This window comes from Arvicola amphibius, chromosome 1, assembly GCF_903992535.2.
Source record: "Arvicola amphibius chromosome 1, mArvAmp1.2, whole genome shotgun sequence".
NCBI lineage: Eukaryota > Metazoa > Chordata > Mammalia > Rodentia > Cricetidae > Arvicola > Arvicola amphibius.
The window spans coordinates 11,594,570-11,609,418 of record NC_052047.1 but is presented as its reverse complement, the minus strand read 5'-3'; the positions used below and the strand labels follow the sequence as shown (position 1 = coordinate 11,609,418).

Sequence of the window (14,849 nt, the reverse complement as noted above, 5' to 3'; positions counted from 1 at the left end):
TGCTGTGTTTTATCCCTGTGGGAATCCAAAGCTGCCTGAATAAAAAGAAATTGTCCTTACTCTTGGGAAGGGAGAGGGACCACTAAAAACCTAATTATAAAATGAATGATAAGAATCTAGTAGAGAAGGAAGACAAAAAAAATTAAATAATTTTAATATGGAAGATAATGGCATAGCTGTAGTTTAATTTCATCCGCAAACATTTTGAATGTTTAATTTCCCTCCCTCCCCACGTTATGGGATGACGTCTTTGGGAGCTGAATTGATAGAGAGAAAGAAGTAATTACAAACTTAAGCTGTGGTGCAATCTCCCAGCATCTGGATTGAAGTGGAAATCAGGGGCTGCCTTTCTAGGCATAATAGAAATTTTACTGTGGTTAGCATCTCTGGAAATTTACGAAAGTTATTTTGTCGTTGGGAGGGCTGGCTCTCTGATCAGACTTTCCCTGTAATAAGATTGTGCTAGAACAAACAGGAAGCTTGATGCAAGGAGCGCAGGGGCCGTGGATGCCTAGGTTCAGTTGCTTTGAGAATTTAGAACGAGGACATATTATTTGGATTTTTAATTTTATTCTATATTTTAAAGATACCCTACTTTTTTCAGGCTGTACTTCTCCAGAAGCAGTTTTGACAGCACTTAAGACTGAATATCGTTTAAACACTGAGGCCACAAGAAAATCTAGTTCTCTTATATTGGGCACTGGAGATGCCAGGGGAGAGTGCTCTACAGTCCTAAGCGGTAAACCCTCTCTCTGCCATTAAAAGAAAAACACCATGATCAAGTGATTGTGGTCGTGGCATGTGAGTTATGTATGTATGCCACAGCTCATGCCGGTTCCGTGCTTCCAGTGGGCAAGCCGCTCTGCCAAGAACATCAGCTCCTTTCATCCCAACTATAACTGGAGCGAGCCTTATGTTTAGCCTGGGAAGCAGTTGACCCAGAAAAAGGTGGACTTGTCCAAAGTCCTCGAGCTGGGAAGTTGTTGAATGGGCTTTTGAACCCGATGTTACCCACACTGCCATTGGTCACAGCCGCTCGAGCCAGAGTGATTTGTAGAGTGAACCACGTGTACAGAGATGTGGGCTGGGAACACAATCTTAGCATCTCTAGAGTCAAGTGGGCACAGCGATTGCTCCCGCGCAGGTAACTAACTTCCCTTAGAAGCAGGATTCACCCTCTCTGAGCCTCCGTGCCCCTTTTGAAAAAGAAGATGATGATTAAACAAAGCCACTATGTTATGAGGTTTTAAAAATAAATACAATATCTGGGACTGCTTAGAGGGTGCTGTCTTCCTTCATTTTCCTCCTTGGCCAAACAGAATTGGCAAGCGCTGGTTTAGTTCTTTGGAAGACGCAGGGGTTTTGCTAGCATGGTAGAGGCAGAAGCAGGGGCAACGGCAGGAGGCATCTACTTCGTTAAGGAGGCAGGAAAAAGCAGTATTTAATGTCTGGAGTCTGTATGTAAAGTAGGCTAGCGTGGGTCACTTAAACATCACAGTTCCTTCATCTTTTCTAAAAACATTGACCTAGGGACCCTCCCTTGTTGATCTCCACAAGTTAGTGAGTGTACCTGAAGAGTGATTTATGATGTTTTAGTACATTGTTATTGATACTGCATAAGAGGAGGAAAAGATGGCTTGAGTCTAGATCTAGCCGGCAAGCAATTGATGCCTGTTGTCCACAGCTGATTCTTCATTTGTAAATCGAGGGTCCTGATGCCTTGCTTCCAGCATTCCACAAGAGTAGAAAAGTGTGGGAGAGCTGGGACTTAGTGGCTCTTAGAGTGAGCTTGTCCTCTGTCCTTGTCCAATCCCTGCCTCCACCCTTGGTCCAGTGCTGGTCCAAGCCATCCCTGTAGGAACATGATGTTAGCTGGCTAGGCTCTTCCGGGCCTCTTGAATGACCGTATTTTCAGTTACACACAGCAATCTTTTCATCCGTGTTTCTTGATGTAGTTCTGCATCCTGGCTCAGTCTTGCAGTGTATGGCTTTGATTTTGTCATATTCTAAGACATCTGGTGATAGGCCTCTCATCCCAGATTGCTGAAGTAGGGCTGCTTGGGTCCTGGGTGTGAAAAACAAGATGCTCTGTAAACAGGTCTGATTTGGAGCAAACCTTGGAAATAGGTTTCCAGCAAGAAGTGGTTCGCCATTTTGTTTTCCTTAGTATTAACTTGTATTTATTCCTCTCAAATGGGGAATCTAATGGCTTTTGTTGACAATAACTGCCCTCTTCTCCTTTCTCTTCGGGGTCGAGTGAGGAGCTTTCCATGAACTTTAAAATGAAATTGAATGAAAAAGGCATTGTTTATCTCAGCTGTCTGTGGAAGGGCACTTGGGAGAAGAATTGAACTCTAAAATAACCTTATGAAAGTTATTGATTTGTTTCTTTATGGTTCCTTGACAAACAAGGACCATTACTTCTGTGCCCGAACTGGAGCTGGGTCAAAGATCTCTTTTTTTATGGATTGTCTTTCCTGGAAACCAGACATGCCAAGGAAATGAACTTCTGGAAGTGAAGACGTGAACCCAAGTTGAATGCAGCCTTTCTTCCATTGCTTTGAGGGACACATAGGGAGTACAGTTAATTTCTAAACTTGTACTGAGTACAACAAGGTTTGTAGCTAGCATTAGGAGAGTTAGATGAATTGCCCACTGTTATGTATTTGGTAAGGGATTCTGTCTAAGTGCCACTACTCCCAGTTCAACTGCACATTCGGGGGTCTACTTGGGCCAAGGAAGAAAAGAATACATGCATGAGTACGCACGTGCGCACACACACACACACACACACACACAAACACTTGCTCTTCCACCTTATATTTTAGAAGTAACTTTGCATGAAAGATCCCATAAATTATGTAATTTATTTTTTGAAGGAATAGAAAATACAAGTAAAATAAAGAAGCAAAAGAAAAAAAATCACTGAGCCACACACCCACACATTTCTTTCTATGCTTGTAAATACATTTTCCTGCAAAACAATCACATTCTACATACTGTTTTGTAACTTGAAAGCACAGATTTTAGAGAGCGCTTTATACGCTTTTTTTTGTTTTATTTTAAAAATGAGATGAATTAATCGGTCATTATAGTGGGGTTATTATACTATTCCGATGAAAGAAAATTTATGTTGACAGTTGATATATTGATCTTTAGAATGCTTTAAATAATTTGCCTTCACAAACTTGAGTATTAACGAGGGATATATTCATTATTTATTTTTAGCACTACTCAAATGTTCAATACTTAACCAAATTAATGAATTATGTGTGATTTCCCTCCCACCCTCTACCAAGTGCCAAGGATCAGTCCAGCTTAGGGCTTTGCATGAGCTAAGCAAGTACTGTTTCCCTAGCCCAGAGCAACATGGCAGTAAAATATATGGTGATAGAGATATGTGATTCACCTATTACTAAAAACACTGACACCTTTGAGCACATATCTTCTGCTGCTTTTTAGGTTTGTCCTAATACAGTTCTCTAGTCTGTAATCTAGTGAAAAGCTGAAGAATGCTTCTCTTGTAAAGCGTGTCAGATTTGAAGAGAGGATTATAAAGTGATGTAATTGTAGTAGTAACATGGAAAAATCTGTAAAACTTCCTTTACAATGTTATTCCTTCGGGTTTTATGGCTTTATCCAAAGTTGGAAGCTGCTGAGGACTTCCTGCACCCCTACCTTCATAAACCAATTTTATGGGACCATAGAAATTGATTCGTAAAGTTTTAGGCCTGAAAAATATATGACTATCTTTCCTGGCCTTGGGAAAGGCTTATTGTATTTAAAATTACCCATATATTATTTACATCCATGAGGACATTAATACGAGGAAGTACTTTGACAGGTCCAATGCTTAGATGAAGAAATAGTTTCTTCAAGCACAGTTAGATACCATTGAAGTGACAGTCAACACTGTGAGCTCTAGGAGCGCCCTCAGTTAAATGTTGTTTTGGGAGCTCGCCCAACCCAAGCAGAACATCTGAATTCAGGTGGATAATCTCATAAGGACACGCCGTCATTTAGGCTTACTTACTGCTTCAGCCGATGTTCACAAACTGTGCTGCGTGAAAGAGGCCTGCAGAGAGAAAGCTGATAATGAGATCTGGCTTTGGGAAGACTACTCTGCTAGGCAGTAAGGAAATGGGAGTCAGGGAAGTTTTCTAGCTCCAGAAGAATCTCACTTTTGAATTTGTGTAAGGAAAAGTTATGGCTTTGTGAACGAATGTGAAATCTTAGTGTATTCTAGAAGGGCCTGTTCAGGTTCAGCCAGCTAACTCTTGTGACGTGGGTATTGTGGATTGTTAGCAAGCTGGAGTCACTGTGAAAATGGCTGAGCATGGAGAAGAACTTGGAGTCTGTTGTAGAATGTTTCCTCTCCAGGAATGAACCAGATGCCTGCTTCCCCTTCACTCAGCACGAAGCAGCTCACACTGGTATGGCCTTTCACAGGCTCCCACTCACCTAGGTCCTCTCAAAATCTCTCTAACTGCAATAGAAACTATTGGATATCTTTTAGTGATCTCTGGGAAGTGGTAAATGCAGAAACATGAACCCTGGATACATTGCTCTAACATGAAGGAACAAAAAGAGTTTTCCAGCGTGTTCTCTATTGCACTGGGGATGCAGTCGTGAGGATAGGGGCAGATTTAGTCGCCTTCTGGCTGTGTCTGCAGTAGCTCACTCCTTTTTCAGACATTCTCCATGGGGGTCCCCGAAACATGGTCTGCATGCTCTAACATTTGAGAGCAGTACACATTGAAGCACATGGGGCAGGGATTGTAGTTGTTGAGAGAATGTTTTCTGTGCTTAACTTGATAGCCTTGTGAGCATGTCTCATACTTGTCCAGTTACTGCCAGTAAAGAACATTTCAAAAGGAAGGCATCAAAAGCAACAAAACTTCACCTTTATGGCCTTCCCTGGGGTAGAACACACTGGTTGGTTGTCCAGTGCCAAAATGGCCAGCCCTGGAAACATACATACTAGCAATATTACACAAACTGAACAGGATATTATATTTAGGAATATATGTATATATGTGTATATATATCATATATATGTATGCAATAAGAATGAAAGAAGAGACTGTAAATTTAAAAGAGAGTAGGAGGGCGTGGAAGGAGGAAAGGAAGGGTGAAATATTGTAATTGTATTATAATCTTAAAAATAAAATCCAAACCAAACCAAACCCTTTGAAAACCAATAGATGTCTGGGAGTTTGCTTTCACTATCTACCTAAGCATCTCTCAGTTAAGAAAGAGCCGTGGTTCATGTACAGTGTAACATTTGGAGCCCCACCCAAATATTGGTGACACTGTATTCAATTATACTCTTGGTTCTCAAATAGGAACAAATAGGAACGACCAATAAAGGCAACAAGAGACCCTTCCACCTCCAGACTCACGCCTGCCTCCTGCTACAACGCACTTCGTTGTCTGAATGCTAGGATGCCAGTCATATACTGGTTTTAGATTTCGCTCTTACTTGTGTAGAACAGAGATGAGGAGATGGAAAAACCGAGCTTTTGCTGGTGGGACCATACTCATTCTGGGAAAATGAACCTCTCAGAGATAGGTGCTGAGTATCTACAACATACTAGAAAGCATTCAGAGAGAAGAAAATTAGTAGTCTCTTGGTAAGTATCAAATATGGTTCATACATCATCTCGTGTGGTCCTTGCGGCAGCTTTATTTATCGTGCTTTTGCAGCTCTGTTTTGAAGATGAGGAGCCTGAGACTTAGACCACTTCTCTGGAGAACAGATGCACAGTTAACAAGAGGTGACATTAGCCTCGAACAGAGGCAGCTGTTTCAGAGCCAAGTGCCCATGTTGCCAAAGAAGTTTGAGAAGTTGGACAAGTGGATCAATGTCCCTTAACTCTCTCCTCATCTGTAAATAAAAGAAGATTGATAGTGATAGTTCTGGCTTCATAGACTGGGGGCCGACTAGGCACAGTGCTTGGACTCTGAATTACTTCCCGTGGCCTTCCAGGACTAAGTCACCTGTTGGGGAAATGAACCACAACTTCCCTGCCCCACAGGATTAGCACTTCCTCCCCTCCTTCCCTCTCTTTCTCGTCTTTCCATTTGGAGATAGGGTCTGACTATGTCACCCAGGTTATGATCCTTCTGCTTCCATATTTAAAGTGCTAGGATTACAGACATGTGCCACCATGCACAGAATCTACACATGTATACACAAATGTGCGTGTGAGTGTGTGTATATGCATGCATGTACGTATATATGTATATGTGTGATATATGCATATATATGTATATATATGTATATATAATTTGTATTTGGGATTTTGCTTTGCTAGAGACAATGTCTCATGTAGCTCAGGATAGCCTTGAATCTTCTACATAGCTGAGACTGGCCATGAACTTATTTTCCTTCTATCTTTATTTCCCAAGTGCTAGAATTGCAGGTCTGTGTCTCTGTGTCTGATGTGTAGTTTGTTATAGTTTTGGTTGTGAGCCTAACCTTTAATGGATGAGTCATCTCTGCAGCCCCGGTTTGTATTTCTTAAATGACTTTGGAGAGGCCCTCATATATAAAGCCTAGTCCCTAATCTCAGAGATTATGAGTTTAGCCTTGAACTGAAAGTGCTTGCCTGGGGGATATTGTGCTTATCCAGTACAAATCCACACACGTCGCTTTATTAGTCATGATTTTCTAGAAGAACTAAATTAATCGTGAACGGAATTAAGGGGAGATTGCTGTATTCTAAGGAATCTGTCTGTGCAATTGATTACCAGGTTTAGCAATCTGTAAGGCAGGTCAAGCGACTAGATACTCTCAATTTCTGTGTTTAGAGACTTGAGGCCAAACTTGAGACCAAATTCCCCACTTTCCAGGAATATTCAGGTTTACAACTACGGCTAACCGCTAGTTGGGACCCATTGATGCTGCAGAAGGTTGTCTCTTGCTTCAAGGCCAGCTGATGGCATGTATCAGTTTCATCTACAGAAGACAGACTAGTATTAAATTAGAAACATAAATTGAAAATGTCATTAATAAGCTAAGCCCCTGAACATCATGGCCACCTAGTTGTTGACCCTTGTGATGGCATGGTTGACTAAGAGCTCTGTTCTTCTGCCACTACCTAGCATCTCTAGAGATCACCATGCTGTACCTTTCCATCTCAGGAAAAGATCAAAATCCAAAATTGTAGCAGTGATGGCTAATGAACAAGTATATCTTTTGTACTACCTCCAGTAAACAAAAATATAAATTTGTGGTCATCTGTACCTTCATAGTAACACAAATTAGCATTTGATCACATAGGAGGGAAGTGTAGCCTCGCCTCGTTGAGACATAAACTTCACCATCCACCATCAACTCAGTTTGTCCAAAAACCTAATCTAAGTAATACGGGAATTCCAGTGGCTCTCAAGAGGTTACAAATGGCTCTTGATATATTGACTAGTACTTCCATGGGTTGGCAGAGGAAAATATGGCTGAGAAAAGTTAGGAAGGAAGGAAGGAAGGAAGGAAGGAAGGAAGGAAGGAAGGAAGGAAGGAAGCCATTCCCAAGCAACCCATGAACTAATGTCTAGTCCTTTAAGCATCTCTAGTATGGCAAGCCAAGGGAAATTTATGCTTTAAGGCGCCTATAGTCTGGTCTAGCAAGGCAATCAAGAGCTTGAATAAATGTTATAAATTGTGTTAGTGTTCACAAACACAGTGGGGTCAAAGAGTAGTTGAGTGGCTGTACCCTGGTAGGGGCCACGGTCAAAAAGGATTCATCCCTGAGATGGAGGCTGGCTTCATGAGCTTGTTTTGGAGAAGTCAGAGCAGATCAGGAACTTCAGGAATGTGAGACCAGGTCAGGGGAAGTCGGTGGCTCAGCCTGGGACTGTGAGCCTCAGCCTGCCCTTGGAGAGAGGGAAAGGCCTTGGAGTGTCTGCGTTTTGTTCTGTCGGAACTAAAGATGCACCCCAGAGTAATTTCCAAACAGAGATCCCCACAGTGTTCTTAAAGCAGGTTAGTGTTTCAACCGCAGCCCACAGGTCAGTATGGCTGTTGGAGAGGCGGAGCAGGAACGTGTGTTGGGAGCCCTTGTCATTTGCATTTCTCATAGTTTCCTTCCAAAGCCATCAGAGCAACCTCTCAGTGGCCAGATAGAGATTTCTGCTGCACCTTTGAGAGAGCTGGGCCAAAAGTGACTTTAAAATGAGTCCACTTGAAATAAGGATCTAGCATGAAGACACTTCTGATACTTTTAACTCAACCCAGATACACTTCTATTCATGATCACTCTATTCTTCTTTTCAAATTGTTGAACAACAGCACTAGATCATTAGTTTATATTTCTCTAATTCCCTTCTATTCCTGATTAAAGGAATGGCGAGATCCTTATGGCTGCCATCCATACTTAGGCGTAAGGAGTGCCCGTGTTCCAGCGCACAGCTAGGCACAAAGGCGCCGGCCGTCCAATGCATGTGTTGGTGGATCTCTCTTAAATCATTGTGCCACCCTCTCATCCTCCTCGTCACAGTGAATATGGAGCAGCAGAGGACTAGCAAGTGGACTTAGCCATGCTTTTAGTAGTTAGTGGGATATCTTGCTTTTTGGATGCTGGCTAGTACTCTAAAATGTCATTGTCTGTTCAGTCGGCTCAGGTGGTTTCTGCTAGTTAGCAGCATATAAAGAAACTTCAAGGCTGCCAGCCGCGTGTCCTCCTGAGGTTTCAGGCCAATCAATAGTTTTTACTCTGGGTATCGACAGCTCTCTGCTGAATGCCCTTGTCTTTGGCTACGTGGGCTGACTGTTGTGAAATGGATTACATGCTTTTATTGCCACTTGGGGCTTAATCAGTGCCCAGCATGTCCTGTGCGTGGTGTACCCGTGACTTTCTTTTGCCTTTTTAAACGCCTGGGACATGGGGCTCTTGATGGTGCTGCTTCTGAGAGTTGCAGACCTTCACTGATCAGTTTTTAACTCAGAGCTTCTGCTTCTTTGCAGGATGCGACAATTTGGAAGCCTGATTCATGCCAGAACTGTCGTTGCCATGGTGATATTGTGATCTGCAAACCTGTTGTTTGCAAAAACCCTCGGTGTGCCTTTGCGAAGGTATAGTTCCCTAATTGTAGCCTAAACTTACTGGTAAAGTCAGCAAATGATCAAGTTTCTAAATCTTTTTGGTCACAGTTTTGCATCGATTCCAGTCTCTAATTGGAAGCTAAAGGAAACAAAGTAGAGAATTTTAGTTTTCCTCGGGTAAGAATATCTTCATTTTCATCTATTGACCATTTATTCCTGGCAAAGCCCGTGGTTAAAGGTTTTAAAAATGTCACTTCCTTTAGTATGATGGGAGATTAGTGTCTTCTCCCACTTTACGGTGAGAAAGGCAAAGCCCGGGGACCTTTAAACAGTTAGCCATTACTATACAGTTAATAAACTGCAGCTCAGGGATTTTACCTGGTTCTGACAGGTGCCAGAGCCGTTGACAGCAGTCACTGTATCTCTGAGCCATTGACTGGCTTTCTAAGGATGGGTTTGCAGAAAGAGCTTGGCTCTGGCAACAGCCTTGCTACACTGCTGGACCCATTGGAAGCAGGAGAGCCCCAACTCCGGCATCTTCCTTATCCCCTTTTCTCTCTCTTCTGCTCAAAATAGTGTATGCCTATTTTGTTGGGAAACTGTTTTCTGGCTGCTGACTGTTTTCGAGTCAATCTATTTTTTAAAAGCTTAACTACTAAATGCAAAAACTGGAATTCTTCAGAAGAACAATTATTTTCTTTGAAAAGCATTCTGTCGTCTCACAAGCACAGTTGGGTTTGCTAGACTATTCCCTTTCCCCAACAATTAATCTTGACTCTTTCTGCCTCTAATGGTAATAAAGTTCTCTTTTTCTCCCTAAGATCAGAATGAAAATGTGCTTCATACATAGTTAGGCTTCCTCTTGCTGTGATTAAATACAATGACCCAAAGCAGCTTGGGGAGGAAAGGGTTTATTTGGCTTACATATGTCAGTTTCCAGTCCGCTGACTGAAGTCAGGGCAGGAACCTGGAGGCAGAGGTCATGGAGGAGCGCTGCTTACTGACTTGCTCTCCGTGGTCTGTTTGCCTTTTTTCTTATGCCCCAGGACACCTGTCCAGGGATGACACCACCACAGTGGGCTGGGCCCCCACACCAACCATTAATCAAATGAATAACCCACAGACTCACCTGCAGGCCAGTCTTATGGAGGTATTTTCTCAATTAAGATTCCCTCTTTCCAGGTGTGTCTAGGTTTGTGTCAAGTAGACAAAAACCAACCAACACAGAAGCCAGGAGTCCATAGATGTTTAAGTTTGCTAATATTATATTATATACTATGGATTCTTCTATCATATGGACAAATATTTCTAAGAAATCAGCATTTATAAAGGCCATGAAGACACTCCTTTTCCTACTTCACAGGAATATTTATGTTATTATAGAAGAAACCCTGAATTAAATGTTAGACAGTTTGGATTGTACAGTTAAATTCAGTTTTTAATATTTTTTTGCTGTCATATATTAATAGTCAAAAGTAATGGGGTTAATTATGGTATTTCCTATAAAATTTGAGAAGCTCTTTGCCTGCTATTTATCTGCCTGGGGAGCGATAGCCAGAATAAATGTAGAACTAGGAAAATGTAATGGCAAAAGAACAATCAAGAAATGGAAATGAAATAAGCAGACACCCCAAAGGGAGTGCAAAGGGCCAATAAATGCATGAAAAAGTCATCCGAAGAATGCAGACCTAAAGCCCTTTATACCAGGGGTCAGTGAACTAAATTCAGCTGCATCTTATTTTGTATTAATTAAAAATATTTTGGGCTGGAGAGAACTAAGTCAGTAAAGTGCTTTCTCACAAGCTTGAGGTTCCAGATTCCATATCTAGAATCCACGTTAAATAAACAACAAAACCCACAACTGGGCATAGTGATGTGAGCGTATAGTCCCAGTGCTCAGGGCGAAGACAGGCAGACCCTGGGACTTGCTGGCTGTCTTCGCACTTGAGAGGCCAAGGCAAGGGTAATCCAAACTCAGCCCCTCTGCTTAATCTTTTTAGCTTCTCTTGATCACTGGGCTTCACTTATTGGGCTGCCTGGGTGGTCTCTAAATAAAGGAACACACACACACACACACACACACACACACACACACACACACACCACACAAACCCAACAAAATGAAAAGCAAACCAACCAAACAAGCAAGCAAAGAACAGTGGAATACAAAGGCCCTATGACAGAAGTATCTTTCTCTTTCTCTTCTATACATACACATACATACACAATGTACATAAAAAAATATATAAAACAAAAGAATTATTTTACATCTTTTAAATGACTAAAATACCAAGACCCTAATTTAGAAAAATTGTATGAAATCCGTGCTCTGTGTCCATGAGTAAAGTTTTATTGAGATGCAGGCAGCCTCGCCTGTTTCTGTGCTGTCTTTAGTGGCTTTACTACTTTCATGGTAGTTGTTGTAGCTCTGCTGTGCCCTGCATGTAGCCCCTAAATGCTCATGTCAAGTCTCTGGCTTTTTACAGTTTCTGATTCCTGTTCCTACTTTTTCTCAACTCTGGAAACCCCTCCTCCCAACTCCTCAGGCCAGATAACTTAAATCACCCCAAATTCATCACTTGCTCCCACATCTCACACCCAGCAAATTTCCCGGCTCTTCCTTTCCAACCCGTGCATCCTAGGTGTGCTTTCTCTTCTTGCACACAGGACAGGCCTTTTCCCGGCTTCCCACAGCACCCCCTTAACTGGTTTGGCTGAACCTCCCCCTTCTCATAGCAGCAGTCACATGGTAGCCAGGATGATGCTATTAAAGTTGAAGCCTGCTCATGTTGCTCCCCTCTTTAAACCCCTCCAGTGGCTTCCTTCCCAATTAGAATAACTGCTCACAATGTACTTCATACCGCCATTGTAGACCTTTAATTAATCATCTGTTAGCCTTTCTCTTGTTCACTCTGCTTTAGATATTGAGCCTCAGCGCTGCTCCCTGGATAAACACAACACCCCCTCACACACACACACGCTTGTGCATGTGCATCCTCTCCCCTGTCCATACACACCTGAGGAAAAAACTTTTAGTGGGAACAGCAAAGTGCAAAATTCCCACAGCAGCAGCAGCATGTATGATGCATGGATACCTTGTGTGTATGTGTGTGTGTGTGAGCATACATAATGTATCATGGATACGGTATAGGTGTGTGTGTGTGTGTGTGTGTGTGTGTGTTAGCATACATAATGTATCATGGATACGGTGTAGGTGTGTGTGTTAGCATAACATAATGTATCATGGATACGGTGTAGGTGTGTATGTGTATGTGTGTGTGTAGGTGTGTGTGTATGTGTGTATGTGTTAGCATAACATAATGCATGTCTATGCGTTAATTCATGGCTCAATCCTTCACTTTCTTTAAGTCTTGCCTGAATGCTATTCTATTAAAAATTTCAACTCTCCACCACCTATCGCACATTTCAATTATTCTTCCATACATCCTCTCTTTTTATTGATACTAATTACTATTTAACACACTATATTTTATCAATTTCTTCTTACTATCTCTTTTAGTCACTGCATTTCCTTAATGTCTGCAATCATTCCTGACCCACAGTAGGTACTCAGTCAATACTTTTGAATGATGTATGGGAGCATGAATGAAAGATGAGGCTAGAGAATAAGGCCTACATTATAGAGGAGTTTGAACCTGTACTAGGTAGCTTAGAGCTTAATTTTTAAGATGGTATAGTCTAGTGGTGTTGTCATGCATGAATGAACTATCCAAGTTTACTTTTAGAAGGACTTTTTTGATTTTTCAGGGTTAATATATAACATTATAAGTGAGGATGTCAATCCAGAGGCGATGAGAACAACCCAGGGGAGAGAACAAAACACAAACAGCAACATTGGTAGTGTAGGGATCAAGAGGAAATGTCGAGATAAATGCATATGTAGGGTAAGTCAGCAGAACTTGATGAAGGTTTAAAGAAGAGAGAGCTGTGTAGAGAAGAACGGAGGAGGGTCCAGAGCACAGAACTGGAGTAGGGTGGAGGTAGGAAAATCATCCTGTTCCCTAGGAGTGGACAAAAGAGCCAGGGGTGGGTACAGTGCAGTTACGTGTGGGGGCAAGAGGCGGGCAAGGTGGTGACGCAGTGCAGCCATGAGCACCCGACGCAGGTGACTCAAAGGAGTTGCTGGTTTAGTGGTGGCAATCTATCAGCACAGGGCCTTTAGAGCAGCTCGCCTCATGGGGGCCAAGGAGCAAAGCGAGAGACTCTGCTTTCACTTGTGAGGTTTGCCCTTTCTCTCTCCTATCCTCTATCCAGGGCCCCAGCTTATAGGAGGGTTTGACTCTCAGGGAGGGGCTCCTAAGCCTCTCCTCTTTGGCATTGCCCTCCGGGAAGCATTTATTCATTTCCTAAGTGCTGCTCAGTACCAGCAAGTGGCCACAGAGCGTGTGAGCGTAGAGAATATCAGGGGAAGGGAGTGACCGAGGTTCGGTATAGCATTAGTGATGATGCTGAGGACCTTGAGGAGCAGGGAGCCACCAACCAGTGGGAGGTCCATCTTGCCTAGCAATGCAGTTCCCATGGCAGTTCAAGCCACCCCTGTAAAAAAGGCACAATGCATCCTGGACTGGGATTTGGCTCTGCTAACGAAAGAAAGCAGCAAAGAGATGGGAAGTGACAGGTATTGGGGCAAACGGGGCCAACTTGACCCTGAACGTATGCCAAGGAGAGATGCGTTCAAGGCTCTCTTTGAAGGAAAGATGAATGGGAGTGAAGGTGAGGGCTTGCTGATCCCTGAGAACCTTGCTTGCAGAGCTGAAGGTTTCAGGTCTGCAGCGGGTTAGAGTATGGGAAGATGGCAAGCTTGACTATGGCCCCTAGGCTCTCAGGAGTAGAGAGAAGGATTTATTGAACTAAGGTGATTAAGAATGTATGAGGGTCGAGTGTAGATCTTGCCGCTTCCACATTGAAGTTGTTCAGGATGGTGCTTAGAAACAGAGGCAGAACTGAGATCGGATGCCGAGGCTTCTGTAAGTCTGAGAGAATGATCAGCCAAGGTATTTACCTGGTAAAACTGTAGCAGTTAACCATGTAAACACGATTAATGTGTGTAACTATTATTGCTCGCACATATAGTCTACATGCTTGGTAGGATAGCTCCCTTTTATCCATTGTTTTCATTTCTTGGTCATGGTCTAAAAATATTAACTGGAAAATTCCAGACATAAATACTCCACATGTGTTAAATTATGGGACATGGGATCCGTAAGATGACTCAGCAGGTAAGGGCACTTGCTGCTAAGTCTGGCGATCTGAATTGTATTCCTGGGACCCATAGGGTGGAAGGAGAGAGCCAACACTTGTAAGTTGTCTTCTTGCCTCCATTTGCATGTCTTGGCATGCATCCATCCCTCCAGATACACCATTAGACAAACAAATGCAACAAAACTTTTTAAAGAATTGTATGATATCATGCACAGAAATCCTTTGCTGGTTGTCTTAGGGTTCTATTGCTATGAAGAGACAACTTTTAAAGGAAATCATGTGATTGTGGTGGCTCATTCACTGTTCATAGATTTAATCCACCATTATCATGATGGGAAGCAAGACAGCGTGCAGGCAGACATGGTACTGGAGCTGGGAGTCTTTACCTCTTGATCCAAAGGCAACAGGCAACAGGGAGTGGTCTGTGACACTGGGCAGTATCTTAAACATATAGGAGACCTCAAAACCCGCCTCCACAGATACACAGTTCCTCCAACAAGACCTCACTGCCCAATAATGCCACTCCCTTTGGAGGTCATTTTCTTTCAAACCACCACTCTGTTCCACTCCATCCTGTTCAGTT

At 42.6% G+C, this 14,849-nt stretch overlaps 1 protein-coding gene across 1 annotated transcript in view; it reads left to right on the top strand.

Moving 5' to 3' along the window:
* Positions 1-14,849, top strand: part of Fras1 (Fraser extracellular matrix complex subunit 1) — a 403,170-nt gene that overhangs the window by 141,548 nt on the left and 246,773 nt on the right. The window contains exon 3 of the mRNA XM_038339383.1: positions 8,966-9,073. Within this exon, the coding sequence (XP_038195311.1) occupies positions 8,966-9,073 (108 nt within the window). The remainder of the gene's footprint in view (positions 1-8,965; positions 9,074-14,849) is intronic.